The sequence below is a fragment of the Amia ocellicauda genome, chromosome 18 (genome assembly GCF_036373705.1).
Source record: "Amia ocellicauda isolate fAmiCal2 chromosome 18, fAmiCal2.hap1, whole genome shotgun sequence".
In the NCBI taxonomy this organism is placed as follows: domain Eukaryota; kingdom Metazoa; phylum Chordata; class Actinopteri; order Amiiformes; family Amiidae; genus Amia; species Amia ocellicauda.
Genome location: NC_089867.1, coordinates 15,051,060 through 15,079,022, shown reverse-complemented (window position 1 = coordinate 15,079,022; position 27,963 = coordinate 15,051,060). Strand labels below are relative to the sequence as shown.

Genomic DNA, 27,963 nt, shown 5'->3' with positions numbered 1-27,963 from the left:
CTTGGGACATTGTGAAGGGTAGGAGCAGAGGGGCTGAATCTTGACTGGACCCTGCAGTTCAGGTCTGTGTTCACATCACCTGGTTAGAGGTCCATGGAAGAAACACAGACCCCGGCACTAATGTAAACTGCAGTTCTGTGACTAGCAGCACAACATGTGGCGGAAACAAACCACAGACTTCAGTCTTCACACACTCACACGCCCAGCTCGAACAATAGTGAGATTCTTACAATGTCGAAATAAAAACTGAAGAGCATGCTGAAACAAATAGCTTTTTAATAATACATCTTTTTTTATCGCATATATAAATGTTTGACACAAACAACTACAACATGACAGACACAGTTCAGAGAGACTGCAGCGCTATGCTGGCTGTGGCATGTGAGGGTCCGGGGGATGGGGGGGACAGAGCGTGTGCTGGGGGAGTTTGACACCATCTCACACCCACAGGCTGCAGTCACTCAGCTCAGCACTTTCAAAAGCAGCACCAGTTTCCAGCCATGCAGGCTTCCTCATGTTGAATATATAAATATACACACGCAGACGTCTGCGTCATCGGTTTACGCTGCAGCCCACGAAAAACTGAGATGAGGAGAACCACCGTCTTCTACCTCTGCCTTCCGCCAGACAGGTTGAAGGGTCAGCTAAGGTGGTGGGCTCTGATGAAACACTTGCTGTGTCGGGAGAGCAAGCTGACCCTCCCCCCAGCCACCGCCCCCTCTCCCCCCCAGCTCTGCAGCACGGCCTGCTGGTCCAGCTTGTTGAGGCGCTGAGAGCAGAGACGCAACTCCCCCACGCAGGAGGACAGGCTGTCCACACTTACACCGTCCCAGGGACCGGACACCAGACACCCTGTGAGAGACAAAGCAGGGGGGGAGAGAGACGCTGTGAGATTAGAGCATTTAGCTACTTATTAAATTATTATAAATGTAAGCAATATAAGATAGACAGAGTAGAGACTGGGAAAGTGGGTGTATGACCACATAAAGGACAGACAGTATTCAGATTAATAAAAAGGGGGTCAGAAGGAAAGACAGGAAGAGAGAAACATGCTATTATTATTATTATTATTATTTATGAGTGTGGGGGGAGGGTGACAGGGCCCCTCTGCAGTACCGGCCATGTTGAGTGAGCGCAAGGGCCGCTGAGCCTCTCGCAGGGAGCAGAGCAGAGCCTCCAGCCCTGCTGCCGTCACACCAGGATTCCCAGACAGATCGAGAGACTGCAGAGCGGGACACACCGGCAGACACCTGCACACAGACAGTAGTGTTAGAAACCCACTCTTTATTAACTAGACTAGACTACTGCACTTCTGTCAATATGTAGTGCTGTAGGAAGAGACTAGTTCAGGCTTGTACTCAAGGATTGTGGAGTAGCTTCCCTAAGAGGTGCAGCGGCGCGGTCAGGCACTACACTGCTGCAGTGCTGTGGTGTAGACCCCTCAGGCACAGCATGTGCTGCGCAGGACTCACCTGGCCAGGGCAGCAAGGTCCCCATCCGTCAGTCCATTACCAGCCAGGCTGAGGTGCGTCAGGGAGCAGCCCTCCTGAAAAACACAGGCGGGTTCAAGGGTTCACGTCTCCTGCCTGGACTATAGCATGTCCCGAACGAGGGACAGGAAGACATGCGTGGCTGTGTGTCATTGTGACAGTGAACAAGTGATCCTGGGGGTCAGTGTTACAGCTGTGCAGTATCAGTGTGTACCTGGGACAGGTGTGCCGTCAGGTGCTCGGTGGCGGGGGGGTCTGCAGGGCTCCTGCGTATGGCAGACAGGTACAGGTGTGTGAGGGAATGCAGCGGCAGCGTCTTCAGGACGAGCTCCAACCCCGTGGAGCCCAGTGCATTGTGGGACATACACACAGATCGCAGGTGCCCAGTACCTAGGAGGAGACGGCACAACATACAGACTACTGTGCACAGCCTGGTCTCAGTGAGTGTGTGTGGATGCAGTCCAGTGGCCTGGTCAGTGGGTGTGGAAACAGACTGACAGTGGGAGTGGTCTCACCTGCCAGAGCGCTGGCCAACAGGAGGCGGTGCTGCTGCAAGAAGCGGGTGCTGAGCTGGCAGGCCTGCAGTCTGAGTGTGGCCAGCAGGGGGCATGATGACAGCAGCATGGACAGCGCCTGAGACACTCCATCTCCCAGCGGGTTCACACTCAGGTCCAACTCCTCCAGGCACTGCAGGGCACAGCACTGTCAATACTGCACTCACTCAATGTACACTGCACACGCGTCTAATAACTGCAGTGTGTGACGCTCTGATTACCTAGGATGTAAGACCTAATATATTGTTTACTGCCTTGAACTGCAGTGTATTATTGCACTTTGTATTGCTCTGGACAAGGGCGTCTGCTAAGAAATAAAGAATAACTACCGGGAACGCAGCCTGGCTCCTCCCATCCAGGGCCGCGGCAGCCTTCCTCAGGCCCTCCCCCGTGATGTGGTTGGAGGAGAGGTCCAGCAGGCGAAGGCTGGGCATGGTCGTTAACGTGGCAACCAGCTCCGCCATCAGGCCGTCGTGGAGACGGTTGCCCGAGAGCCGGAGCTCCTTCAGGTCGGCCTGCAGCTTCAGGCAGCGCAGCAGCGGGCGCAGGGCGGCGGGGGGCAGGCTGAGCCCACAGACACTCAGGGAGGGGCTGCCCGCCTGCACCTCACAAAGGCGACCCACCAGCCTGTTCTCCACTGAGCACACAGAGACAGAGACACGGAGGAGATTATAGAACCACTGTACAGAGACAGAGACACAGAGGAGATGCACAGCGCACCAGGGAGGACTGTCAGAGAGAGACTGGACATTATAGAACCACTGTACAGAGACAGAGACACAGAGGAGATGCACAGCGCACCAGGGAGGACTGTCAGAGAGAGACTGGACATTATAGAACCACTGTACAGAGTCAGAGACAGACACACACACACACACACACACAGTGAGCACTCACCCACAGCCAGGCTCTGGCAGGCCTTGCTGTAGCGCTCCCTCAGGGGGGGCAGATCCCAGGATTTCACCTCTGCCAGCACCTGTAGGATGGAAAGAGAGAGAGCGCAGAAGAGAGAAAATGAGAGAAGGGGAGGCACAGTCACAGACTCAATCAGACAGAGAAACGGGGGCCTCTAGTACAGATCAGTGAAGCACAAGGTTATTCTCATTATTCCTGAGCTCTTAACTCACTAATTGGACTCAGCTGCTAAATTGGACTTTTCTGCCACCACTTTCCTGAGGCGCTGATGATTCAGAGCTCTGTGAACCCGGGTGCACCACAGGTCTCTCCCAGTCCAACGACACCACCACAGACACCGCAGACACAAGCTCTCCAAACCTCTCCTGTCTTTTTCATCTACAGATTCTCCCCCCCAGCCTGCTCACCTCCTCGTTGCTGTGCAGCACAGTGAGCAGCAGGTCCTGGGGGGCCAGGAGAGCGCCCTCTTTCTGCAGGGAGAGGCGCGGCTGCAGTCCGCAGGCCTGGTAATAGCGCTGAGACGCCTGTTCACACAGCCAGGACACAGTGCAGGTCTCCGCTTCACTGAAACACACACACTGATTACACTACTACACACAATGATTATCACACCCCCACACACACACAGGTTATTGCTAGGACCAGATATATCGAACGCATCTCTTAGACAATGCTGGATAAAACAGAAACTATACATATTTATAAAGCTATTTCAAATCCTACATAGTGTTTTGGCTGTGATTCATACGGTTACAGTTAACATATGTGTTAAATAAGTTACACTTTCGAGGGCATTTTTAAATAGTTTTAAAACAAATACAGCAAATGTTAAAATCCTGCCTTCAGTGCATATTTTACACAATTACTCTCTGACAGGGAGAGATTTGAGGGGTCCAGGCTAGAACATGTCTGTTTTGCATGCTAACAAAAAAAAAAAAAAGTAGATATATCAGTAATCGGGAAATGTAGCTTCCCAATTATCGGTATTGGACCCAAAAAATCTGTATTGGTCGGGCTCTAATTACACATTGATTAATACAGGGCTGCACACAAAGGGCTGTAGAGAGGATCCACTCACCTGTGGGGAACTGGAATGAGGAAGACATTGTCCTGAACTCTGACCCTCACTCTGATTGGTGCAGGCAGAGAGGTGCTCAAGGGCTGCGACAGGGCTGGAGGCTAAAACAGAGAGAGACGGGGAGGGAACGTCAGCACAGGAACAGGAGAAATCAGGCAGAGGTATAATTCAGGTAGCGGCGCCCGCTCTTTACCTGCCCTGCCACTGTGTATGTATTTGTTGCACTCTGTGTCTGCGGGTACATGGGCTGGGCAGGCATGTCAGCGGTGGGGCTGTGAGGGCGGCCGCTCTCCCGGCGGCCCAGCATCACCATGCCCGACATCTGGGTCATCTTCGCCTGCCGTACCCGAGCGCCCCCCCGCCGCAGAGAGAGACCTCTGCGGGACTCGCTGAGAGCTGCACAAAGGGAGGGAGGGACAGAAAGTCAATAGTGAGGAAAAAAAGAGGGAAAGAGAACAATAACCAGAAGCACCACTAAGTCTTTTCATTGCTCTTTGGAGCGAGTGCACTGTTCTGTTAAAGCAGACCTTCATGATCCTTCACCTGCTGTTTACAAATGCTTTAATATTCACTATTTATTTATTTATTTTGAAGTGAGTACTGTACTTATACCCACTTCTAGGGGTAGACTCTGGAGCTGCCAAGGAGCTCTCCTGCCCCCTTGTGTCTGCAGAGGGAATGTCAGGCTCTCTCCTCCCTTCCTGCCCAGATCCCACTCTTCGCCTCTTCCTGGGCTGAGCCCCTCCCAGATCGTCCTCCAGCCAATCATCTTCCACGTACTCCTCCTCCGGCACTAGAGCTGACCTGCTATTGGGCGATGGTGTAGGGGCAGGAGGGGTGCGCTCCTGCTCTGATAGGCTCTGGGAGAGGAGGCGGGACTTGGCGCTACCCAAGCTCTGGATGGCTCGATGGTACTCCTCTTTCCTGCTGACCGGGGACGAAGCACTCTCTCTCCCTGCAGTTCGGGGGGCCTCCTTACTCGGGGAAAGGGGTGCGGGGGGCCGCAGGCGAGGCCGGGGGGGGCGCAGGGGGCTGATGGAGTAGTCCGAGTCACCGTCGCTCTCAGAGGGACTGCTCTCCTGTTGCGGAAGACATGAGGACAGGGAGACAGTAAAGTAATTTAATTGTGTGCTCAGTAAAGCCACTAGTCCCACCTCAAGTGCCTGTACAGGCTGTGTGCTCCACCCTGGGCTGAAACTCAAGGAACGCTGCAGTTCTCCCCACCAAGCTGAAGCTGGTGAGTCTCCCAGTGAGCGAGTGTTATACTAACCCGAGCAGGGGCTGTCTCTCTGCTCCACTCCTCCTCCGCCTGTCTCCGCCATCCCTCCTCTCTGCCCCCGGAGCGCCCTCTGCTGCTGCTGGTGCTGCCCAGATTCCCACTGCCCCTACTACGGCAGGGGACCCCAGAGCAGCGCCCGGCAGGAGGCACCAGTGGCTCCGAGTTCTCCGCATCGAACAGCTGGCTGTCCTGCAGGGCACTGAGAGGCTGCACTACGGTCTGGGGCGCAGACACCGGCACTGCGGGAGGACAGGGTCTCATCAGGGCATACAAGCAAATGCTTTTCTGCAGAAACCTTTTTTTTGGGGGGGGGGCGGGGGATCAAAAAACAATGCTGCCCCTCTCTCACCATTCCCAGCAGCTGCTCTCCTCAGTAATCTCTCCATCTCAACACACTCCTGCCGTGTCTCCTGGTCCAGGTGTTTACTGTAGGTCTTGAGCCACTGCCTTAGGCTGTCCTGGGGTGTGTCGCCCTGCAGGGGGCAGTAGAGTAGCACACTCAGAGAGCATGGCAGGGACACACAGGCACACGACTCTACATACATAGTCACACACAGACACACACTCCTGCATACAGACACAAACAATGACAACCACGTGCTGACAAGAGCAGACATGCAGAACCTGCTCCTCAACAGCCAAACCATGCAAGATAAAGAAGGCCTTCCTGTTCAGCCATGTCTTCAGAGCTCAAACCCAGATCAAAGAGCAGCAAGAGCACTGGAAACCTCTGTGAACAATCACAGGTTCCCAAAAAAGACCAGACCATGACCACTTCCTGACTGTATTGTGTGGCGGACTTGTCATGGGGTTGTGTACCTTCGAGTTGCGAAGACTGACACAGGCACCCCTCTCAACCAGCAGCCTGGCAACGGGGAAGTGTCCGCAGCTCAGGGCATCATGCAGTGGAGTGATCCCCTCGCACAGCGGACCCCCAGGGTCATTCACATTTGCCCCCTGGTCCAGCAGCGCCCGCACAATCTCTGAGGGACGGGGAGAGAGACAGCCTCGGTCAAAATGGTCTGCATGTGTTTTTTGCCCTGTGCTGACCTGTTCTGTCCACAACGGAAGGTCTCTGTAAATGTTTGGGCAAGACTTGCATGAAGTTGCCATAACAAAACAGTTAGTTATTCTGAATCTTGAGAGAGAGGGAGAAATAAAGACACTCAAAAACGGGAGACACAGGCAGACTCACCCAGGTGGCCGTGGTTACAGGCTTCATGAAGGGGGGTCCAGCCGCAGAAATCCCTGGGGTTCACCGGGTGACCCTGAAACACAGAACAGAACAGCACAGTCAGTCTCGCTGCATCATTCTTAGTCTGCCCGTGTCTCCGTTTCTCCTCCGTCCGCATTGGGCTGCCCTGCTCAGCGAGTCTCAGGACAGCTGGCAGTCTGGCAGCTCTTACCTGCTCCAGCAGGCACTGTGCCCCCCTCAGGTTGCCCTCGATGCAGGCTCGGTGCAGCGGCGTCTCGCCCTTCTCGTTCCGCCGGTTCCACTGCAGACAGAAGAACCAGTCAGCACAACAAACGCATGCTGGGACTACACAGCTGCACCCCGGCCAAGCCCAGGCCTGCACTCACCCGGCTGACCTTCCTCCTGCCAGGTATCATCTTGTCGTACTCCTCCAGATCGTCCTCCTCTGAGCAGCAGACAGGGAGGCATGGAGAGAGCGTATCAGAGGAAAGAGGAGATGCAGGTTATTGAGAGATAATGTTACGATCATACTTGTTTACATTAATTTGAAGTTGAGAGAGAGAGAGAGAGAGAGCGAGCGAGAGAGACCTCTGACACGTCTGTCTGCTATGGGGCCTGCGTGAAACACAGTGCCTTGTCAGATCCTGAGATGCTGTGGTGCTTGGGTTCGCACTGCGTTGTTTCAAAGGGTGTTTGCTGAAGCTGTACTATCCAATGACTGACACAGCTTACTACAGTGCAGCAGGGCTGTGTTAGAGCCAGTCTACTGCTTCCCTCCACTCCACTCACCTGAGTCAGAGAGATGAATGTCACTGTCATCTAGGAGCTCACTGTTCTCCTCCTCCTCCTCCTCCTCCTCTTCCTCGCTCTCTCCGTCAGCACCGTCTGCACCACACAGCTCTGCCAGCGAAGCCGCCGTCAGCTCGGACTGCGCCGAGCCCCCCCGCTGCTGCACTGAAAGCCACTGCCTCAACACCCGACACTGGGGTGGAGAGAAGAAGAGGAAAAGAGAGGTCTGATCACATACAGGACATATGCATGTGTATACCTGACCGGGAGATGGGGAGACAGGGAGACGGACCTGTAGCTTGAGCCGCTGTGCTCTCTGTGCACACTCCAGGGCTGTGCGGTAGCAGGGCTCCAGCTGCTCCAGGCCCTGTCCACTCTCCTCCAGGGACGCTGCGATATTCAGCCAGGTTTCACACTCCTGCAAGACACACTCACTGTTAGGGACTGATGACGACACCCTCAGACACCCCCCCCAGACACACACACCCTAGACACACACCTCTTTGGGGTTGCCCTCTCTCAGACTCAGCTCCTGTCTGTAGTGCTGGACAGCCTTGTCATGCTGCCGGAGGTCAGTGTAGGTCGCGGCCAGAGACACGTGGATCACAGCCAGCTCCCGAGATGGCCTCCCCAGGGCCAAAGCGCTGGACAGCTGAGACAGAGGGACAGAGGGACATTGAACACTTCTAATCCCTTTGATTCACTGCAGGAAAAGATTTTCCACTTAGAAAATAGACTTTGTATGTTTCAGGATGTGCAAGGTCCATTTCAGCAACGGTGTCACTTGTTTCCTTCTATTGCTAAATTTGGGAGTGACCTCTAGTGATTTAAAAAAAAGTCACATTTGGCTGACCTGGGATTTAAACTGCTCCTGAGACAGACAGACAGCTCTAATCAACTCTGATCATGCAATCACACTGACTTTTCAGTAGGTGGCACTATTTCTTATCCTTTCAAGATTTTCTATAATTTGCTGTAATTGTGCTGTAATACTATTACAGCATAAAATCTGCATTAGCCTGGCAGGAGACAGACATTCCCGATTCCCAATACACAAAATAACCACAGACTATTCTGTGCAGGTGGGACAAGACCAAGAGAAAGACCAAGAGAAATACTGCACACAAACTAGCAACTGCAGTCTTTAGCGATGTCCACACAGCAACACACTTACAAAGAGCTGACACAGTAACAACACATACAAATAAGAAGCACAGCACAAATTGCAGCGATGACCCAGTTTGTCACCTCAGTACATCTGCACCCATGGAGTAAAACCTCAGGCCCTACATGATACAGAAAGGTCAAGCTACAACATACAGGGGTGTTTGTGTGCTCAGCTCAACAGTACCCTGTGGTGCTTCAGGTGTAGCCTCTCTCCCTACAGGCAGGGCTGCTTCAATGACACGTGTAAATCACGACTCTTGTGACACGGGTTGCGATGGTAAAGTTTCGCATTGTAGTTTTCAAGACATCGTCATTGATACACTATTACTTGTCAAACAGGCCCAGTCTCTCCCGGTCGCAGCGCTGTGTCCTGCGGCTCACCTGTGTGTGGTAGGCATCCAGGGCCTTGCTGTAGCAGCCCAGCTTGCAGCACAGGTCCCCCAACTGCTCAGCCAGCCCCCCCGCATCCTGTGGCCGGCCCTCGGGCAGCTCGGCCAGGGCCTCCTCCAGGGCACAGCCGCGGATCGCTACAGAGAAACAGTCACCGCATCACCGCCATCATCACTGTGTACTGGACTCTATATTTCACCCCACAGTTTACTAAATACAATGCTCTCTAAACAACCTGTCACCTGTAGGCCATTCCTGTCATAATCTGTATCTGTAATGAAATCTTAGCTTGCTCAAATTTTCAACCATTATTGTAAAATGATAAGTCCAGATATGGCAATTGATGAGCAGTGCATTTGAATAATATTAACAGCGCTTTCACATGACGCCACACTGCTCTGGCCATCATGCCACAATGACCCGGCGGTGTCTACGTGTGCGTGCATGGCTCACCCTGCTTCAAGCTCCTCTTCACGGCCTCCCTGTCTGCCGCCTGCTGGGAGCCCAGTTTGTACGCCTTCTTCAGAGAGCGCCGCGCCGCCACAAAGTCACCCAGACACAGCAGCACCTGGACATACAGACACAGTCAACCCCTACAAACACACGCGCTCCACACACACACGCGCTCCACACACACACACCACACGCTCCACACACACGTGCTCCACACACACACGTGCTCCACACACACACGCGCTCCACACACACACACGCACGCTCCACACACACACTCCAGTTCTACAAAACAGTACTTTTTGAATCACTGTGTATCATATGCATTATGCAGTCTTTACTTTTATTGTTTAACTCCGTTTCACTTTTTAGTTAATAGCTATTTTGCTGAACACAGCTTCCTTTCTGCTTGGATAAAAGCATCACCTGCACAGACAATACATAATATCACTTATGACAGCTGTGCCAACTCTGGAGGGGTACCTGTCCAATGCTGTGGTAGCACTCGCTCTCGCTATACTTGTCCTTCATCTTGCGGGCGCAGTCCTTGGCCTGCTCCAGACAGCGTACCGCCCGCGACAGCTGACCGTTACGGAAGTGGATGCTGCCCAGGTTGAAGTTTGCACGGTACAGGTCCTCCAGCAGCTGGTTCTTCCTACACAGAGGGACAGAGGGACAGTTCAGACCATGTTGTTGAGTGCAGTTTTCCAGGATCCTTTACAAACTAAATAAATACATTAATAACCAGCTAAAGAAGAGGTTCTTTTAGGGTCACTGACATTATGGGTCTATGAGCGATTTCAGGCCGACATGGAAGACAGACACGGGGTGAGAGACAGAGAGTGAATAGCAAGAGAGAAGAGGAGGGAGACAGACAATCAGACAGGAGTCCTCACTCTGCGATGTAGACACTGCGCCGAATGAAGTCACTGCAGAGCTGGGGGTCCTTGCGGGCATCGCACACGAAGCCCAGGTTCAGGTAGAGCCGAGCCCGCATCTCACTGAGCTCCCTCGCGGGCACTGCACCTGGGGGCAGACAGACATTCACAACACTGCCCTATACACGGACACGGGGTGTGTGAGTGTGAGAGTGAGTGTGTAACCAGGGAACGTGGCAGAAGTGCTTCTCACCCTCCAGCCGCTCATCCACGATGGCCAGGCTGTCCTTGAAGGCTTCCTCCGCTTGGAGCAGGCTCTCCTGTGATTGGTCCGACTCAAAGCGGAAAAGGAATGTGCGGCCAATGGTGGCCAAGGCCCTTTGCTCCTCCGCCGCGTCGTTGACTGAGCGAGCCAGAGCCAGGTGACAGCGCTGGTGCTGAGGGAGGGGGGAAAGGACGTAGCAGGATCGTGATTCAGGGCATACAAGAGTGACAGACTGACTCACTCAATAACCGACACTGCTCTACTGTCTACACTCTATTCTCAGTGTTGTGATGTCAGAGCTGCAGGGCTCGAGTATGTGCTGTACCCTCAGCAACCTGCTCTCTCACCTTGAGCGCCGCCTCAATGTTGCCCAGCTCTGCAAAGCACTCTCCGATCTTACGATTGGCCACAGCACAGCCAATCACGTCGCGCAGAGCCTCGGACAGCGCCAGCTCCTGACGGTGCTCCTCGATGGCTGCCTGGAAATCGCCTGGGGAGAGAGTGACATCACCAACAATCTCATTGACATCACTGTCACTCACACGCAGAGGTGAATGTACGTCCATCTGACTGGCATTCGTGTATTGCCACAGTCACACTGGCAGTCTTCTCATGCGTATTGCTGCCCTCACACACACAAACACACACACACACACACACACACTCTCTCTCTCTCACTCACCATTCCTGGCCAGCACCTCGCCCAGCTGATTGCACAGGTTGGCCTCCTCTCTCAGGTTGTTGCAGCTCTGTGCTTTAGTCTTGGCTTTCTGTAGCTCTGAAGAGACAGTAAGTTGAATGCTGAGGCATTGTGTAAGAAGGGACGACAACAATGATGGTTCTGTCTGAGAAAGCTGAGGTCTTCTGATGTTGACAAAACTATTATGATTATGTTTCAAAGGGCCTTTATTGAGTCTGTAGTGTGATTTGTTGGTTTGTGAATCTTGGAGTGAGGCATAAAAATGCACTGTATCGAATTGTCAGTGCGACAATCTGGCATACTTGCCTGAACTGTTTAATAGACAGGCTCTAGGGAAAGATCAGGTCATTTGTTCTGACGGTGAACATCTCCTACATTTAAAGTTTATTACCTTCCCCTCTGGTATCCGATTCAGGATGCCAAAGATCAAGACCAATAGGTATAAGTATTCATACATTCCCTCAGCCATCAATTTGTTAAATGGACTGCATTATGGATAGCATCAGTACTTTTTATTATTATGCACTTTTTACAAACTTGAGGATGCTTTGTTTGCTTTTTGTGCTTAATGTGTTTGCTGATGTTGGAATTGCATTGCGTGCTGTATGTTGTTGTTTGCATCATGCTGCAAATCATTCGCACTTTGGGATTTAATAGATAAACAAATACTGAAATACAAACATGGGATGTGTTCAAAACAAACCACTAAGAAGATACAGGGCCAATGAGGACAGAGGAAGGTGAATGGACCATGCACAGCTGATCAGATCAGCTGATACACCCTGCACTGAAACCTAGCAGCTCCGATGTCATCTGAAACCGACGACACATTTTCCAAGCGGACTCAGAGCTACAGACACACTGCAGTCCGCACACAACCTCTCCCAGATGCTCCTGGTTCACGGCCCGTTCACATCGAGTCTGTTGCATTCGCAGGACAGAAGAAAGTATAAATCGCGCTATAATAGCATGTATGACAAGACCTGTGGATCTGCTGGAGCAGGGATGCACACCCCTGTCCTGCCCCGGCCTCTGATGAGGTCATAACTACTTCTAGACCTACCAGCAGCCCGGCCGACTCACTTACGCTTGATCTCCCGCGACGAGCTCATCCTGTCCGGGCCAGCCTCCGGGTAAAGAATACAACACCCAGAAAATAACTGCTCTGCTTCCGCCGCTCAATCATCGGTTGCGTGTGTTGATTTCATGAATTAGGGCTTTAATTCGCCCCCGATCACTGTCCAGATTAAGCACTACACTGTGAAACCTGCCCTCGTACCGCGTCCTCCATTCTTCTTCACAATAAACCGCGCAGTCACAAGCCCCGCCTCTCGAGCACTCCCATTGGCTGTGCTGAAGCAGGCTGACCAATTGCTTTTTGCAGCTCTCTGATTGGCGAGATCCTTTCCCCGGAAGCTAACCGTCACTAGCCCCGCCTTCTGCCTCATCAAATAGAAGCAGAGGACGAATGTCAATGGGTAAAACAGACGCCAATCAAATGTAATGACATCACTCGTTGGATTAGTCCATACATAAGCAAATAACAGGGGTTAGGTTACGCTCTGTCAAATAAGTGATTTTTTTTATTGTATTGCCTTACTTGAGGGGAAGTAAGGATTTGTAAAGTATGGTATTGGTTACTAATAATGTATTAATTTACTAACGCTGAAATGAGTGTGTGGTCGGAAGAGATATGTTTGTATGAAGTTTAATCCGATTGGTATCCTCCGTCAACACAGGCTCCATTCATAATTCCGGTAGCTAGGCAACTTAGAGTGACTGACAGCTCAGACTGGTAGTGGAACCCAAACAAAACGTGAGCATCTCATTTCTATCCCATCCAAATGTTCACATAATACCGGGAAGAACCAGGGGTACAATATAAAACAGGCCGTGGGAAAGCAGAGCCACGGTACGTGCATAGGTATGAAACTAAACATGAAATTACTGATCAAATGGGTGGAGGCAGTGTCTGCTGGTTTTCATTCCTGCAGCGCATTCAATTAGGTAATTGCGGCACAGGCGTCTCCTGCTCCCTGTGAAGGAACAGTAAACTGACAGATGGCAGCTACACACCCTCACCTCTTCACCCGAGGCACAATGCTGTTGGTTGCGTGCAGTATTTTAACATCATGAGAAGAGATCATGTACATCATCATCATCATCATCATCATCATCATCCTTTTCGCAGACCCGCACATATCTCCCCCATACTCTGTGAGGTCCAATACTGTGACATACAAAGCTTCCTGCAGCAGCACTAAGTCTGTATTCTTGATTAAATCGTGTATTTCCCAAATTCTCCATGCAGTCGAATTCACAAGGGCTCATATCCAGTGCAGTCTCTGTAGTATGTTTCTAATAAATATACTATTCACAAATGTGCACGCCTGGTGTGTCTGTGACGCGAGCATATTCATCTCCTATTCATATATATATATATATATATATATATATATATATATAGTTCTTGTAAACTAAAAGCCTGTGCTGTCTAATTATGACAGGCTTTTCTCTATTGTGTACTATTTTGGTTCTACTATTGATTTCGTTTAATTTAATATTACATTGTGTGAACAGTCATCCCATTATCAAAAGCTGCTTAATAGCTTTAAGTCGCCAAAGGGTACAGGACGCACACAGTAATTATATTATGCTGATGGTGGATTATAGCAGTCAGTCTGCTATCATCATATGTTGGCATTTGCTTTAACAAAGGCAATGCATGCTTATATGCACTGACACGTTTCTGGGCTGCATTTGCGCACTGTAATCCGGTGTGTGCCGGTTGCCACGGCGACGCCCAGCAATGACGTGCTTCTTCTCTTGTCGCAGCTCGTGTTTCCCAGTCACCTTACTGGGCTGCTTCCACTGACCCGCAGAGCAGCACTGCGCATGCGCTACGCCTGTCCCTTTAAAGAGCACCGTCACCTGATTATACACAACAAAACAGCTACAGCCAATCAGCGACGGCGCGGAGCCCTGGCAAGCGAAGCCACGGCGAGTACTGGCAACATACCCGCGGCCTGTCCACAACGGCGAATCCGATTGGCCGCAGCTGTGACCCTGGCTGAGCAATCAGCGATCTGATTGGAGGACGCAGTAGAGTCTCGGGGAGAGGAGGAGACGAACAGAAGAAAAACAAAGATGGCTGTGCGGTCCAGGAGTCGATGTCAAGCCGAGTCGTGCTAGAGACAGGAGCTGGGAACGGATCGGGTCCAGGGCAGCTCGGCGGGGGTTGTTTGTGGAGACGAGCGGGGATCGATGCGCTGAGCCGGGGCGGCGCTGCACCGCAGACCGAGCGCTGTCAGTCACTGAACAGGACGCACCGTCCAGCTCGCTGGGGCTATTTTGTTTCCAGCTGAAGCAAAAACATAAATATATTGATATATAATTTTATAATATTGAGAAAATGTAAAGTTTGCTCATAAATAGACAATAGCATGAATATATTGCACTAGACGTTACTAGAGCACATAGGTAGACTTTGTCCTGATTGCACAGCTATAATACACCTATATTATTATTGTTATTATTAATATTATAAGAAACAATAACAGCAGTAGTTATTACGCAGGCCTGCACATAAACTCGGCGCACCAGCAGCGGCCCACCTCGGACAGACAGACAGACAGACAGAGAGGCACGGACTGACGGGCACAGGCAACCCTCCGGACTCCCCTATGTCGTCTTTGGAGGAAAGAGGGGAGGTGGGGGTCGCGGCAGCCGCTGCCCCGGGCTCCTCCACGGCCGGGCTTGGTGTCGGGGCGGTGGGCGCCGGCCTGGAACCGGGGGCTGGGGGACAGGGGCTGCCGGTGGGACAGGACGAGCCTGGCGTGCGGAGGGAGGGACCCGGGCCCGAGGCTGATCCGGACGCGCCGCCCAAGAAGCGGGTGCGACTACAGGAAGGCGAGGCAGGGAAGCTGGAGGAGAGACTGTACTCTGTGCTGTGCTGCACCGTGTGCCTCGACCTACCCAAAGCCTCCGTCTACCAGGTAAAAATTAAGACATAAAGACATGGCCACAAAGGCATTTGCAGATGCTAGACATCACCTTTTTATTAACGTCACAGGGTGTGACCTGGGGAGATGGAGGGGTGCATGCTCAATTATAATTCTCTAGCGGATCGTTGTATGACATTTCAACATCCTATGCTTATAATATGCGACGCACCGTTAAAGCCCATCAGGCAAAGGCTGTGCTGAGCTCTGCAGTGTGTGCATGCTCGGGCTTGCCCAACATGTCCTGCCGAGTTGCAGGGCGGAAAAAAAGTACCGTTTGGTAATATTGAGATGGTACCAGTGTTACAAAATGAGGCCCCATCCACCATGCCACCTTTCAACAGGTAAGATGAGAACCTCCAACGCCATTACACAATGACACGTTATAATATCTCCGAGTCGCCTCCACCTGCTGTCTTTCTCCACGCTGTGCATCTGTGCACGAAATTGCACAATACAGCAAGAATCAGACCTATATTTAGTGACGGTGCATGCAGCCCAGGCTGTGCTGTTACTACAACGTACATATCCCAAACGGAGTTATTGAGAATAGGGCTGGGGACGAGGGTCTGAACAATAATGAAAATAAGGATAGTATACTATATTAATGTGGTTCAATCTACATAGGGGGGGGGGGCAGTTTAGGAAAGATTGACTGGTATGAGGAGAATATGTTGATAAATAAAAATGCAAAACTGCAGTGTATTTGTATTCCTGTTTAAAGGGAATGGGCATATCCCAGTGCTTGTGTCCCCCCCTGCACTGTCTCCTTAAAGCAGAGGGGTGTTGCCTGTTCAGGTGTGCAGGGCAGTAGGTTAGGCTGTCCTGCACTGTCCAGGGCATGCCCAGTGTTCTCTGGAGGTGACCCTTCTCAACCAAATTTAAACACCAGTCTCTGATGGCTCTGATCACTGATCTCAATAATCCTAAATCAATTGGCTGGGACTGCAGGCGAGCTATTCATGGTTTCCCAGTGGTGGAGATCCCTATTGTGAGCAGAATAATGCTTAACTCGCTTGTTGTATAGATATCCCTACACTATCTTCTCATGTCTGTGATTCAATTAAAAATATGATGTCTTCCCTTAATGCACACTTATCGCCTTGCTGGTTTTATCTAAAATCCCTGGCTCTGTCACAAAACAACTGTGTTTTAACCTGCTCATACCTTAGGACCTTTATGTGTAACTAATACCACAGTTCTGTTATTTGTATGCATGTTGCTGTTGTCATTAGAGTGACATGCAGGAGTATTACTGTCAAAGAGGCCCAAACAGTTGCATTTTAGAGCCCAGGATCCAGCTGTAAGGTGCACACTAGGATTTGTATGGAAATATAAGCCTTGTGACTAGGCAGGCATGACATTTCATGAATGTGTTGTAAGCCATTTACAATGTAAAAAACATGTGGCAGCTCAAGGAGAGTTAATGTTTAACCCTGTGCATTCTGAGCCCTCCAATGGGCCTGAACTGGACACTGATCCACAGACTGTACTGTGCCCAGGCCTGGCCATTCGCAGTGTCCATCTCCTGAACGATGCAGGCTGAGACGTATCGTGAGGACATTTTCTGGTGTGTTTACGACGAGAACCGAGAGCCAGATCAGTCAGTCTAGTTCTTGTCTTATCGACATGCCCTTTTCTGCTGAGCAGCATAGCATCTCCGCTCAGGACTGAGAGTCGTCTTACAGTACGGTGAAGTAAAAACACACGGCTGAAAAGGAACCAGCATCAAGTTTTGAAAATGAAATTACATGGAGCTGGTGAACCTAAATTGCTGGTCTGGGTTCAAAGCCCTTAAAAGTTTCAGGTGTGTAAATGAATTATGGCTGAGTATAAATTTTATTTTCACAAAAGGTAGGAGTGAAAGAAGTGCTATTAAAATATAGTTTCATTAGGCGAGTTCTGTTCAGAATTTGAAATGGCAGCCGGGGCTCCAGGAAGGAACTGCAAGAAGAGATTTAATCACATTGGGCAATCGGTTAAGTCTGATGACACTGGAGCTGAAGATGAAGCAATGTTTCAATTGCTTTTTTCATATACAAGTGCAGGAGGATGGCTATAAATTAGAGCAAGAAGTTAACCGTGAAAATGGTGGTTCAGGTCATTGCTCAGTTCTGTGTTTTAACAAAGCAGCTTGTTCTTGGGAGTCCTATCATTTCCTGCGACAGTAATGCGAGTCGCTGGAGTCAGCAGCCCATAAGCATAGCAGCCTCCTATTGAACCAGTTCAATCTGTGTAATCGGGTCCCATTAACCTTGTCTGTCATGTCTGGCTTTTTTTTTTTTTTTTTTTTTTAACCATGCTGTCACTGAGCTCTGGCAGACAATACCGCTGGGTTAGCAGTACACCAGGTCTGCACTTCCACAGTCATCCCCAGCCTGCCCTGATGTCAAAACTTTTATCTAGTGCAGTATAATTCATTGCATTTGCACAGCTTTCCCACTATGTCATTTCCTTCTCTCTGTGTGTATGGTTGTAAGCATTCTCATCAGCCGTTGTTACATGTTTTTTGTTTTCTGTGCTAACAGAGTGGTGTGGTGCAAATGGAGACGAAATCCATAAAATTATACTTCCTGGGGGAAAAAAAGTGCAGGAAACGTGTAGGTAGGAATATCACCCAAGAACTATTGAATAACGTTCACCTGATCCTGAGCTTCCTTTTAAGGGCTCCAGTAAAGGACAACCATGGAAAACACAATGGCTTTGTTTATCTTTAGAAGATATTGTGGCTGTTATGTGGGGATATTTTGCTGTCCGGCTCGCTCCCTACTCTTAACTCCCTTCCTTTCTCAGCAAGCTCTAGAGATTTGAAGCAGAATTTGATAAATGTCATACTACAATAAAACAAACCTCTTCACTCTTATTAAATCGTCATAATCCTGAAGTGCTGACCCTCAAAATTGACAAGCACTGTTTAATCATAATTTTCTTCATGTGGCTGCTGATTTGGGTGGGGTACGCTGGTGAAAAACCCTTTGTGATGTTATACATGCACAATCACACAGGTCCCAATCAACCTCTTGACAAAAAGAAAAACATTTTTTTTATATGTAGAGTGTTCTCCGTCTACAGATTCATTTCATTTTGTATGTGTGTGCATTTTGAATATTGCAAAGACGTAGCTCTGTCACATGCACAGGGAAGCACATGCTGACACAGCAGTCACCTGACAGGAGAGGAAAGCTGTGTGCTTTAGAGCTGTGGTGCTTCACTGCTCCAGTTTAGGGACAGGGTGCCAGTCCACAGTTTCCCTGATGATCAACTGATTATTTTAAAATTCTCCTCTTATGCCTTGTGACTTTTAATAACACCCATGTTTTCTGTGACCCAAATTCAACCAGGAAAGTAAGCCATTCTGCACAGTTAGTCTACAAAAAGAAACTGCACAGTAGAGAGTGACTGATGATAGAAATCAGCTGACTTGGACAGCCCCGCCCCTAGCAGTTAACCTCTCAGTCATGGGATTCCTCACATTCCTCAACTGGTGTTTACTACAGCTGTGACAGCTGGCCCCCAGGTTTCTCTGAATGGCCTCCACTTTACTAGGAAGAGGCGAGCCTGCAAAAACAAGTTACCAGAGAAGGATGTGCCTAACTGAATCCAGAAGAAAGAGCTTCATTGCTGAGCTTCCTGCTCACTGGTGGAATTTGCAGGAAAGCTCCATTGAAGATTGTATTCATTATTATTATTTTTTTCTTTCCCTCATCATTTAAGTTTTGGTACTGGGCTTTTTCATGAAAGGGTGGATATCCATGCTTACACTTCATAATGTCTAATTGCTGCGGTCAATGGGCTACTTTGATGCTGTAATGGAGCATAATATTTTGAGGTGACTTTACTCAAATTCTGAGTTATTTTGTGTTTTCGGTTTTATTTTGTGGCCGATTTGTATAAAAGGAAAACCGTAGTAAGCCTTAGTATAAAATGACATGAAGGCATTACAGAGCAGTATTCTGAATGCATAATATGGACTGTCATCGATGCATTAAGATGTATTTAGTAATTGACATTTAATAATTTATCCAGCAGAACAGGATTCAGGTTTTTGTTTTGCAGTGTTTTGGTGCACCTTTCTGTTTCCCTTGCTGACTGTTGCTTTGACACAGTTATGGGCATTTCTAGCAATATTCCATCATTCCTTCTTCAGCATATATTCAAATTAACGAGATTGTGTTGTTCAGTCCACTCTCCCCTGCCCGACATGTTTCCTGAACTAAGGTCCTGTTGTTGTGTTAGCTGTTGTGAAGGTTTAGACTTGTCTGGAACTGCGTCCCTTTCAGCTGCAGCAATATTGCAGGGCCTGCTCTCAGATTGCTAGTCCCTGATGAAGGACAGTCAAGATGAGCAGTGTAGAACTGGCAGAAATATCATTTATCAAACAGTGAGGGTCTAAGTGCATCCTATAAAAAGCTTAGGAAGGCCAGATGGTATGGGATGAAAACCATCTACCCTTTTCCCAGCCGGCTCAATGCAAGTGCATGACTTACACTGTGAAATAATGTTATATAGTAGATAAACTCTTTGAATATTTTATTTTATTGGCAAAAATTGTCTGTGTAAGGATCTGAATTCACCACTCTGTCTGGTGGCTATTCTTCTCAATCAGCAGTGTGTTGGATTGTGTGTATGTATGTGCATGCCTGCAATTTGTCTCCACAGTGCAGTTGGCTGCTAACTTTCTGCCAAACTTTGCACTGCCTGTAGTTGGTGGGTGTGTGTGTATGTGTACAGCACTAAAAAGGGGCTTGTCACTGTAGCACTCGCTAACCGTGTGTCCGCGTGTCTTGTGTATACTACAGTAGACGGGAGCCTGTGTCTGCAGTGTGCTCACTGCCCTGTGTTCCTTGTAGTGCACGAATGGGCACTTGATGTGTGCCGGCTGCTTCATCCACCTGCTGGCGGATGCGCGGCTGAAGGAGGAGCAGGCCACCTGCCCCAACTGCCGTTGCGAGATCAGCAAGAGCCTCTGCTGCCGCAACCTGGCTGTGGAGAAGGCCGTGAGCGAGCTGCCCTGCGAGTGTGGCTTCTGTCTCAAGCAGTTCCCCCGCAGCGTGCTGGAGAGGCACCAGAAAGAGGAGTGCCAGGACAGGTGAGGTCTAGGCACCACAGACGACCCCGTGAGAGGGAACCCCACTTCTACCTCCACCTTGAGTCTTGCTCTGTTTTGTCTACTGTAGGGTCTGCAGCCCTGGTCCTGGAGAACCACATGCCCTGTGGGTATTTGTCAGGTACCTTCCAATGATTATGTCAGGGGAGACCAGGAAAACCATGTTCATTTGTACTTAATGAGTCCACAATAATATGATTGATTTATGTCCTTCATTGAAAGCTCAAGTGGAAGCAGGTTTGCAGACCTCTATTCTAGTACAGTGTTCTTCAAGTCTAGCCCTAGATGGTGTCTGTAACTCATCACCTGAATTACACCTAGGAAAGGACTTCAGCTGCATTATTTAAGATATGAATTAGTCCAAATAATTAGTAAAGAGGTGTGATGGACCTCGACGACTAAATTTGAAAAGCACTGATCAAGTTTCTCCCTTTACTCTCAGCTCTCAATCTGACTACATGTCATTTAAAATGCTGGTTATATGCCTGAATTGTTCTCTCTCTCTCTCCCTCTCCGTCTCCATCTTCATCTCTTCTGTCCCCGTCTGTTTCTCATTTCAGTTAAGCAACACTGTCCACACAGGTCAGGAAGAGAGCCTTGGTCTTGCAGCCTCTCTTTCCTCCTGTGCAAGGTTACTGTCTTCCTCGATCTCACTCATATTTCATATATAGATTTGCGGAGGCAGGTTTTCAATATTGGTCCTGGTTTTGTTTGCAAAGAAGCATTCCTTCCACTATTTAATTAAACCAATTAGTGACTTTAGCGATTATTGTAAGCATAAATGTAAATATTTAAAAACCTCAAGGTATCTTGATAACTCTCCAGGACCAAGGTTGTAAGTTGCTGCTGAACAGTTACTGCGGAGTGTGCCCAAATGTGCCTGTCTCTCTTTTTCCTCCTACTCTCCCTCTCCTTTCCTCCTCACCCTCACTCTGTCTCTCTCCCTACGTCTATCCCTACAGGGTAACTCAGTGCAAGTACAAACGGATTGGCTGTCCCTGGCAGGGCCCGTTCCACGAGCTGACCGTGCACGAGGCAGAGTGCTGCCACCCCACCAAGACGGGCAATGAGCTGATGGGCATCCTGGATGAGATGGACCAGTCCCACCGCAAGGAGATGCAGCTCTACAACAGCATATTCAGCCTGCTGTGCTTTGAGAAGATCGGCTTCACAGGTTCTTTTTCAGTACATTTCTCTTGTTTGTCTGTGTCCCTGTCGAAGTATGCTGTTTATGGGAGAGGTGGATCTAAAAACAGCCTTTTATGGTCACAAGGTCTGACCATGTGATGGAAGCATAATTCACTGCTGTGTCTGCTATATTGCATTTGTAATTCCTTTCCTCAAACACAGAGCAGGGGCACAGTACTCCAGTTTTGCAGGATCAAAGTGTCTTCATGTTCTCATTTGACCCTGAGCTCTTAACTCTAACTGTTGTACCAGTTTCCCACCATTTCCCCAGTGTCTTAAGGTGCTAATGATGGAGGGAGGCCATGCTGTTATGTACCCCTGACACAGTTGGTTAGTGTAGGTACTGGTCTTGATTGCTGTCCCCCTGCTGTCTCCCGTTATGCAGAGGTGCAGTTCCGGCCATACCGGACGGATGACTTCATCACGCGGCTGTACTACGAGACGCCACGCTTTACCGTGCTCAACCAGACCTGGGTGTTGAAGGCTCGCGTCAACGACTCGGAGCGCAACCCCAACCTGTCCTGCAAGCGCACCCTCTCCTTCCAGCTCATTCTGAAGAGCAAGGTGAACTCGGCGCTGGAGTGCTCCTACCTGCTGCTGAAGGGGCCCTACGACGACGTCAAGATCAAACCCGTCATCTATCACTATGTCTTCAGCAACGATGCCAACGAGACTGACTACATGCCCCTGCCCATCATCGACTCGGTTGAGTGCAACAAACTGCTGGCTGCCAAGAACATTAACCTGAGGCTCTTCATTTTCCAGATACAGAAATAGTACGTGTGTGGGGGGTTGTAGGGGGGCGGAGGATGGTGAGCCCCAAGAGGCACTGCTGATCCCCAGCTGCAAGAAGCCTCTTCCATCTCCACCTAAACGAATAACAGCCGAGACGGGAGCACAGCCTCAGAAAGCACCACTGAACCACAGTTACCTCTTCAAGAACAAGCAGGAAAAGTCCACACCACTAGAGCTGAGGGTGGTGGGGGATGGAGAGGAGGGGGGAGGAGAGAGATGGAGGAACAGCCAAGGTGTCATCGTGTCAGATTTGATTAATTTAGCATCAGCAGAAGGCTTCCCATTTTTCCCCACAAAGGTTTCTCTGCCCGCTCCACGGTTCCCCTCTGATTTGCATGAAAAAGTTTGAGATGCAATACTGATAACTGTGATACTGTGTTGGTGATTTTCCAGAGGAGATCCCCCTCTGAATCACTGCCGTCAGTCCAAGGCATCACTTCTCTCACACCACGTCTGTCTTTGTCATCTTGAACGAGTCGTTTAGCTTTTCTCCACTGTGGTTTGGAACTTGCCAGACTGTTTGTTTTAATTTTTAATTTAATTTAATTGTATTTATTTTTCTCATCATAACCCTTTCAACTTCTCTCCGTTCCTTCTCTTGTGTGTACTGTGTTTATACACTGTAGCACTCGCAACTAAAATAAGGACCACAGCGGCTGTTCCGATTTCCAGCTGCCTGGAACTATGCTTCTCCCCGTAAAATCTCATCTGCTGTGACTTTTTAATTATTTTTTTTATCGTTATTGAAAAGGAGAATCATAAATCCTTCTGAGACGTTTGTTTTGCTTTGCTCGTCTGTATCACTTGGAGCTCCTCACACCTTCCGCTCTCTATTTGAGCAGCAGGCATCAGTTTTCCTAGAAGAACAATGCAGTTGCAGACCACTTTTCTTCCCCCTCTGATTGATGGCAGGAGAGTAAGAGTGTTCTGTCTGTACACATCCTCTGTGACATAATAAATTAAATTTCTGGGCATGCGAACTGAAACTTTACAGCGACTGGTATTCCTTGGGAAGATTTTCTACTGATTGCTAACATTTTAAGAAAGGACTATAGGCTAATTATGAACCATGCACTTTTTTTGTTTTACTTTTTCCCCTTTCTGCATCACTTGCTGACATGTGAAAGAGAATCGGAGACAGAAGGAAAGTGATTTCTGTAAAGTATTTCTGTTCAGAGTGTCTGGAGGGAGGGTGTCATTTCAGTCCATTCTCTTAAGTTAGTTTCCAATTCGTCTGGGAATGGCTATGCATAAACATTCGGCACACCCAAACAGCCTGTGGCAGTTTCTCTCTCAATAGGTGGGCTTCCCTCCTCGACCCCCATCTGACTTATCACTGTCATTTTCTGTGTCGAACATTGTGAGGAAAACCAACTAAATTCTGCTTTTTCACCCTCGCTGTCAACCCCCCACCCGATTAAGAATACATCCAGTTAGGCTCCAAATGCTGTAGAATTTGGTGCGAACTGTCAAACGAACCCAGATCAATAAGCTTGACCCTGTGCTGGGCTGAGATTGGGAGCTCCAAGCAGTCCACTGGGGAGTGAATGAGTGTACCATGAGCTAACGAGTGCATTGCCACTGCAGCTGCGTACAGCCTGTCCAGGAAGGTCCTATGGTGAGGCATTGGCCAGAATCCGCAGGGTTAGTGGTCAGCTGGCAACATGACTCGAATTCTGCAAAACTCTTATTAGCCGACTGAAATGTTATTATTTGTTTTGTTTGATTCTATTCTTGTGTTGAAAACTTGCCAATCATAGAAGTGCTTTTGTTTTTAAATCCCTAGTCTAACGAGCATTTGCGCTCGATAATGGAATGACAAATCTTTAATGCACGATTGTACTCCGGAGATACTCTGCAGGGGCGTACTAGTACATGGAGCAACGATTTGCAACGTGTAACTCATTTTAGTAGTATAGGAAATACTATAGCCTTTTTGTTTGTGTCTTGAAATGTATACATTTAAAATGCAGTAAATCTCTAATAAGACAGTGCTTCGCAGGGTAATGTCTTTTGCACAAACTGATCAGCTTTGTGATATTCTTCCACAGGTGGCATGGTAGAGGTCAGATTCAGATGTGAATGTAATGATTTGAGTATTGTAACATCGAGGACATACTACTGTTTTAGTCACAAACAATCGGCCTGCAATTTGTTCGATCTGTAAGTAATTTCTGCAGCATTTTAGCTGTAGCTGAGTGTCCAGAGCCTTAGAAGCTATAATGTGTAAATGTCTCCATTTTTGCTGAAAAAGTAATTTTTCAGGCCTGGTAGCACCACACAAACATTGACTGTAGATTCCCTTTTGAAATAGATTATAATGCACATATTTATTTTCTTCTTTAATTTGTTGTTCTTGTTTTACTCAAAATAGTCACTTGAATAAACGTATTGTGAATAAAAAGGGTTTTATTGTACGTGTTTAAATCCCAGGGAACACATGACTTGAACTTTGCAATCGTGTTTATATCCACGTATACGTATGGACTAACTATTAACTATTTAAAGGCCTCACATGTTGCCATTTTAGAATGAGCTTTCCACTGTCCTATACATTCTGGCCAGTGCTTCCGTAGGCTACCAAGGGTTTGTATATTACCATTTCCTACAAGAGTAACATCTGTACAGATTACTATGATACATACTGTGAATGTTGGTCTTGATTTTGATTTTATTATTATTGAGGTTTTTTTTTGTTTGTTTTTTTCTTCTCTATTACTGGCCTCCAATGGACTTACTATTAAAAGCCATTGGAGGCTATTATCTGAAACAATCATGTATTTATATAATCTCGGAATGGCTATTCACTGAAAGCCTATGGTTTACCCTGTCAGGTGTTCATGATCAGGACCTGTCTCTCCGTGTGGCTGGCTGCTCTCTGTGTGACTGGTCTTGTGTGGGGACTTCCTTGACCACTTCTTCTGAATCTTCTTTTATGTTAATTTGTTTGTCCCTTTAGTATCGTCCCATCCTCTGTGGCTTAAATCCTCTCTCTCCTTGATGTTTGGCATCTGCTCTGATCAAAGGCTTTTTCAGTGTCCGAATGCTGTTCTTCTTTCGATTGTGATGTCTGCTCACTGCTGTGTGTGACACGGACACCAAGCTGCGCTGCTATTAGTCTTGTCACCGGGCAGGTTGGATGGAAAAAGTTTAAAAAAATAATATATAATAACAAAAACATTGAAAGAGAATAAGATCCATGCAAAGCTTAAGCATTTTCAGGACTGAATTGCTACTTAACATTAGTAGGCGAAGCAGTGTTAAAATAGTTATTTGTGTCGCAGTGTTTGCCATATTCTTCTTCCAGTGCAGCTCAGATGGCTGTTTTCTTCTTACTGAAGCTTTACTATTTCTTTGCCAACTTTTGCGGTGTCATATTTCCACTCTTTTGCTGTAAATGTGCCTTCTCAGTGAACGCAGCTCTAGGTATGAGTTAGCGGAGTCGATACCAGAATGAGCCTGGCTGTTGTAGAGTGATCTCTTACACATGCTAATTTTGCCATTTAAAATACATAAAGAAGTAAATCCATGTCTCTTCTCTTCTGGTCAGCAGCTTCTCCTGCAGTAGGGTGCTTTATGCAGAGCTTGCCTGTTTTGGGGGTCTGATGTCCACCTCGGTAGGGAGTGTGTTGTAGGTGGACAGGGGCCGGCGAGCCAAGCTGTGGACGGAGTGTTGTTCTGTATGGTCCACTGTTTCCTATGAAATGTCAGTGATTATTACATTCCCAGATGATCATAGCTACTAAATCTCATCAGGTCTCAGCTACAAAAAGCTTTGTGATATTTCAATTCAGCATAGTGGCCATAATAAAGTGAAAAAGCCACAATCACACCTTAGTTGTTTCCTCCAAGTCCTGAAAAAATTTCCATCTTGTCATATTAATCAAGTGAGCCCTAGCAGCCTTCCTAAAAGCCATGGACTTGAACAGTACAATGTGACTCACCACACAGAGTTTACTGTACCAGGAATTACTTTTTCTTAATTTTTTCTTTGCCTCGCCCACATGTGGGCAGCCACATAACCCAACCCAAACCACGATGGGATCGGGAGACTGAAGGCTGTATGTGTGCAGTCTCTGAGCTGGGCATCCTTTCTGACCTCTGTTTGAGCAGTTGTAGTTAGCCCTGTTTTGTGCATAGGCTCCACCAGGTGGGTCGAGGAGGTAGGGCAGGGCCCTTTGGTTTCCAGTGCAGCGTGCCCACAGTGATAGGGCAGCATGGTCCATCAGTCAACCACGGGCAGAGCTGTCGAGTCCGTTAAGTCTCTAGCATCTGCAGGTATGTGTGGGCAGTAAACCTGGGACAAATACAGTTAATTTTGTTTTCGGAATAATTTTAAATAAACCTACTTTCAAAGTGTCTCAGAATGGAACCAATTTGTTTTATAAACACACACCCAGAGGGGGATTCATTTTACAGAACTTTGTGCAGTTTTCCAACAAACCACATTCACGTAGACTCGTATGTCATATCAGAGAGTGAACCAGATTCCCTCTGATGGAGGGATGTGTTGTGGCGCAGTGCGAGGAGATGACCGCTTTGTTCATGTAGAGGCTTATAGAGAGTATGGTAAACAATGTAACCTTGCAGCAGGCAGGGAAGGGCGATTGTGCGAGCGCTGACTGAATGGGGGGTGGATTTGAGAGTTGAAAACATAAGGTAGCACAGTAACAGTCAACAGTTAACAAGGGGTAAATTGAAAATATCCATAGTGCCTCAGTGAGGAACAGGACAAAATCAAATGCCAATTTGAGTGGCAAGACTGTTCTCCTCTGCAAGGGCCAGATCTTAAGGTCCATTCAAATCCCTGACCTCCATGGTGAAGGACACCTCTCCTCCCCCCCACCCCTGATGAGCGTGTATCTTGTAGTCACTTCAGCACTGATCGCTCTCATGACTGGCAGTTCTGTTTGATCCAAAGACGACGACTTTTTTTTGTCGAACCCGAGATGTGCGTGGGCGATGTGGAGTCCTGTGGGTTGTGAAGTGTGTGTGTGTGTGTGTGTGTGTGTGTGTGTGTTTGTGCGAGTGTGTTTCAGCCTGCAGTGTTACTGATACGGTGCTGCATTGTGTATTTTGTTTCCATTTTGTTTTAAATCTGAGCCTTAATTTCTCTGGCTGTATAGTCCAAGGTCTACAGTGAAGGAGGGGGGGGTGATACTCTAATGTAGCATGTCTGTATGTACTGACCTGTGGTCAGACTGACCTCACATGGAAACAAGGACCAGGCTTCTGAGGTCTTTATTTATAGCACCTGTAGGTTTAAACATTCACAACTAATTATTACCAGATTATTTACTGTTCTTATTTTTCATTTTAATGTGCTTGCTTTTCTGTTTTTATTTTTATTTTGTTTTTAACATCTGTTGATTCAGTTGTGTTTTAACAATGTTTAGGAATGTAATGTAGTGTATTTTCCCCTTTTAGCTGCACTGTTACCATAGGGTATTATTTAACTGTTTCCTAGTAAAGTTTTAAGTTTGCCTTGCAGTTATGTGATAAAACAACGGTCTCTTGTGCTTTATTTTACCATACAGCTGTACATTCATTAACTGGAAAGAAGGGGGACTTGTCCTTGAGTTAGTGATGTTTTCCTGCCAAAAAAGCACAGGGGGAGGGGGGGGGTCATGCAATCAGCAGAAGAACTGGGGGAGTGCAGAAAAGGTGTGTCAATGGACTTGATTAAAACGCCATCGAGTCCCTCTGAAATTTACCCATT

The 27,963-nt window shown here is 48.3% G+C and overlaps 2 protein-coding genes across 5 annotated transcripts; one reads left to right on the top strand and one right to left on the bottom strand.

Annotated features, from left to right (window-relative positions):
• Nucleotides 1-258: 258 nt before the first annotated feature.
• On the bottom strand, nucleotides 259-14,325 carry tonsl (tonsoku-like, DNA repair protein). Of its 2 annotated transcripts, none has more exons than XM_066691262.1 (28): nucleotides 14,173-14,325; nucleotides 11,136-11,231; nucleotides 10,801-10,943; nucleotides 10,442-10,625; nucleotides 10,207-10,336; nucleotides 9,794-9,965; nucleotides 9,311-9,425; nucleotides 8,849-8,994; nucleotides 7,800-7,952; nucleotides 7,593-7,718; nucleotides 7,301-7,493; nucleotides 6,898-6,956; nucleotides 6,723-6,812; nucleotides 6,512-6,584; nucleotides 6,136-6,299; nucleotides 5,666-5,789; nucleotides 5,308-5,555; nucleotides 4,654-5,116; nucleotides 4,231-4,433; nucleotides 4,038-4,138; nucleotides 3,367-3,523; nucleotides 2,942-3,020; nucleotides 2,374-2,681; nucleotides 2,006-2,177; nucleotides 1,705-1,880; nucleotides 1,473-1,546; nucleotides 1,117-1,250; nucleotides 259-852 (listed from the first exon to the last, which is right to left on the bottom strand). In XM_066691262.1, exons 5-28 carry the CDS (start codon nucleotides 10,305-10,307, stop codon nucleotides 641-643), a joined length of 3,843 nt encoding a protein of 1,280 aa, XP_066547359.1. In that variant the 5' UTR covers nucleotides 10,308-10,336; nucleotides 10,442-10,625; nucleotides 10,801-10,943; nucleotides 11,136-11,231; nucleotides 14,173-14,325; the 3' UTR covers nucleotides 259-640. The 2 variants fall into 2 exon arrangements, with proteins under 2 accessions (XP_066547359.1, XP_066547358.1); XM_066691261.1 differs by lacking the exon at nucleotides 14,173-14,325 and adding an exon at nucleotides 12,241-12,687.
• zftraf1 (zinc finger TRAF-type containing 1) lies at nucleotides 14,262-27,751 on the top strand. 3 transcript variants are annotated; one of them, XM_066691263.1, is made up of 6 exons: nucleotides 14,262-14,459; nucleotides 14,731-15,148; nucleotides 20,005-20,243; nucleotides 20,332-20,382; nucleotides 21,224-21,435; nucleotides 21,835-27,751. In XM_066691263.1, exons 2-6 carry the CDS (start codon nucleotides 14,837-14,839, stop codon nucleotides 22,224-22,226), a joined length of 1,206 nt encoding a protein of 401 aa, XP_066547360.1. In that variant the 5' UTR covers nucleotides 14,262-14,459; nucleotides 14,731-14,836; the 3' UTR covers nucleotides 22,227-27,751. The 3 variants fall into 3 exon arrangements, with proteins under 3 accessions (XP_066547360.1, XP_066547361.1, XP_066547362.1); XM_066691264.1 differs by having other exon boundaries at nucleotides 14,263-15,148; nucleotides 20,332-20,367; XM_066691265.1 differs by lacking the exon at nucleotides 20,332-20,382 and having other exon boundaries at nucleotides 14,264-15,148.
• Nucleotides 27,752-27,963: the final 212 nt, after the last annotated feature.

Excerpts from the sequence above, each read along its gene's own strand:
- tonsl (XM_066691261.1), bottom strand. The coding sequence starts at position 12,265 with ATGAGCTCGTCGCGGGAGATCAAGC. Across the intron at positions 10,626-10,800 it reads ACATTGAGGCGGCGCTCAAG|CACCAGCGCTGTCACCTGGC; the intron begins GTGAGAGAGCAG and ends CCCCTCCCTCAG. Across the intron at positions 6,957-7,300 it reads CATTCATCTCTCTGACTCAG|AGGAGGACGATCTGGAGGAG; the intron begins GTGAGTGGAGTG and ends TCTGCTGCTCAG.
- zftraf1 (XM_066691263.1), top strand. The coding sequence starts at position 14,837 with ATGTCGTCTTTGGAGGAAAGAGGGGAGGTGGGGGTCGCGGCAGCCGCT. Across the intron at positions 20,244-20,331 it reads AAAGAGGAGTGCCAGGACAG|GGTCTGCAGCCCTGGTCCTG; the intron begins GTGAGGTCTAGG and ends TGTCTACTGTAG. Across the intron at positions 20,383-21,223 it reads GCCCTGTGGGTATTTGTCAG|GGTAACTCAGTGCAAGTACA; the intron begins GTACCTTCCAAT and ends CTATCCCTACAG.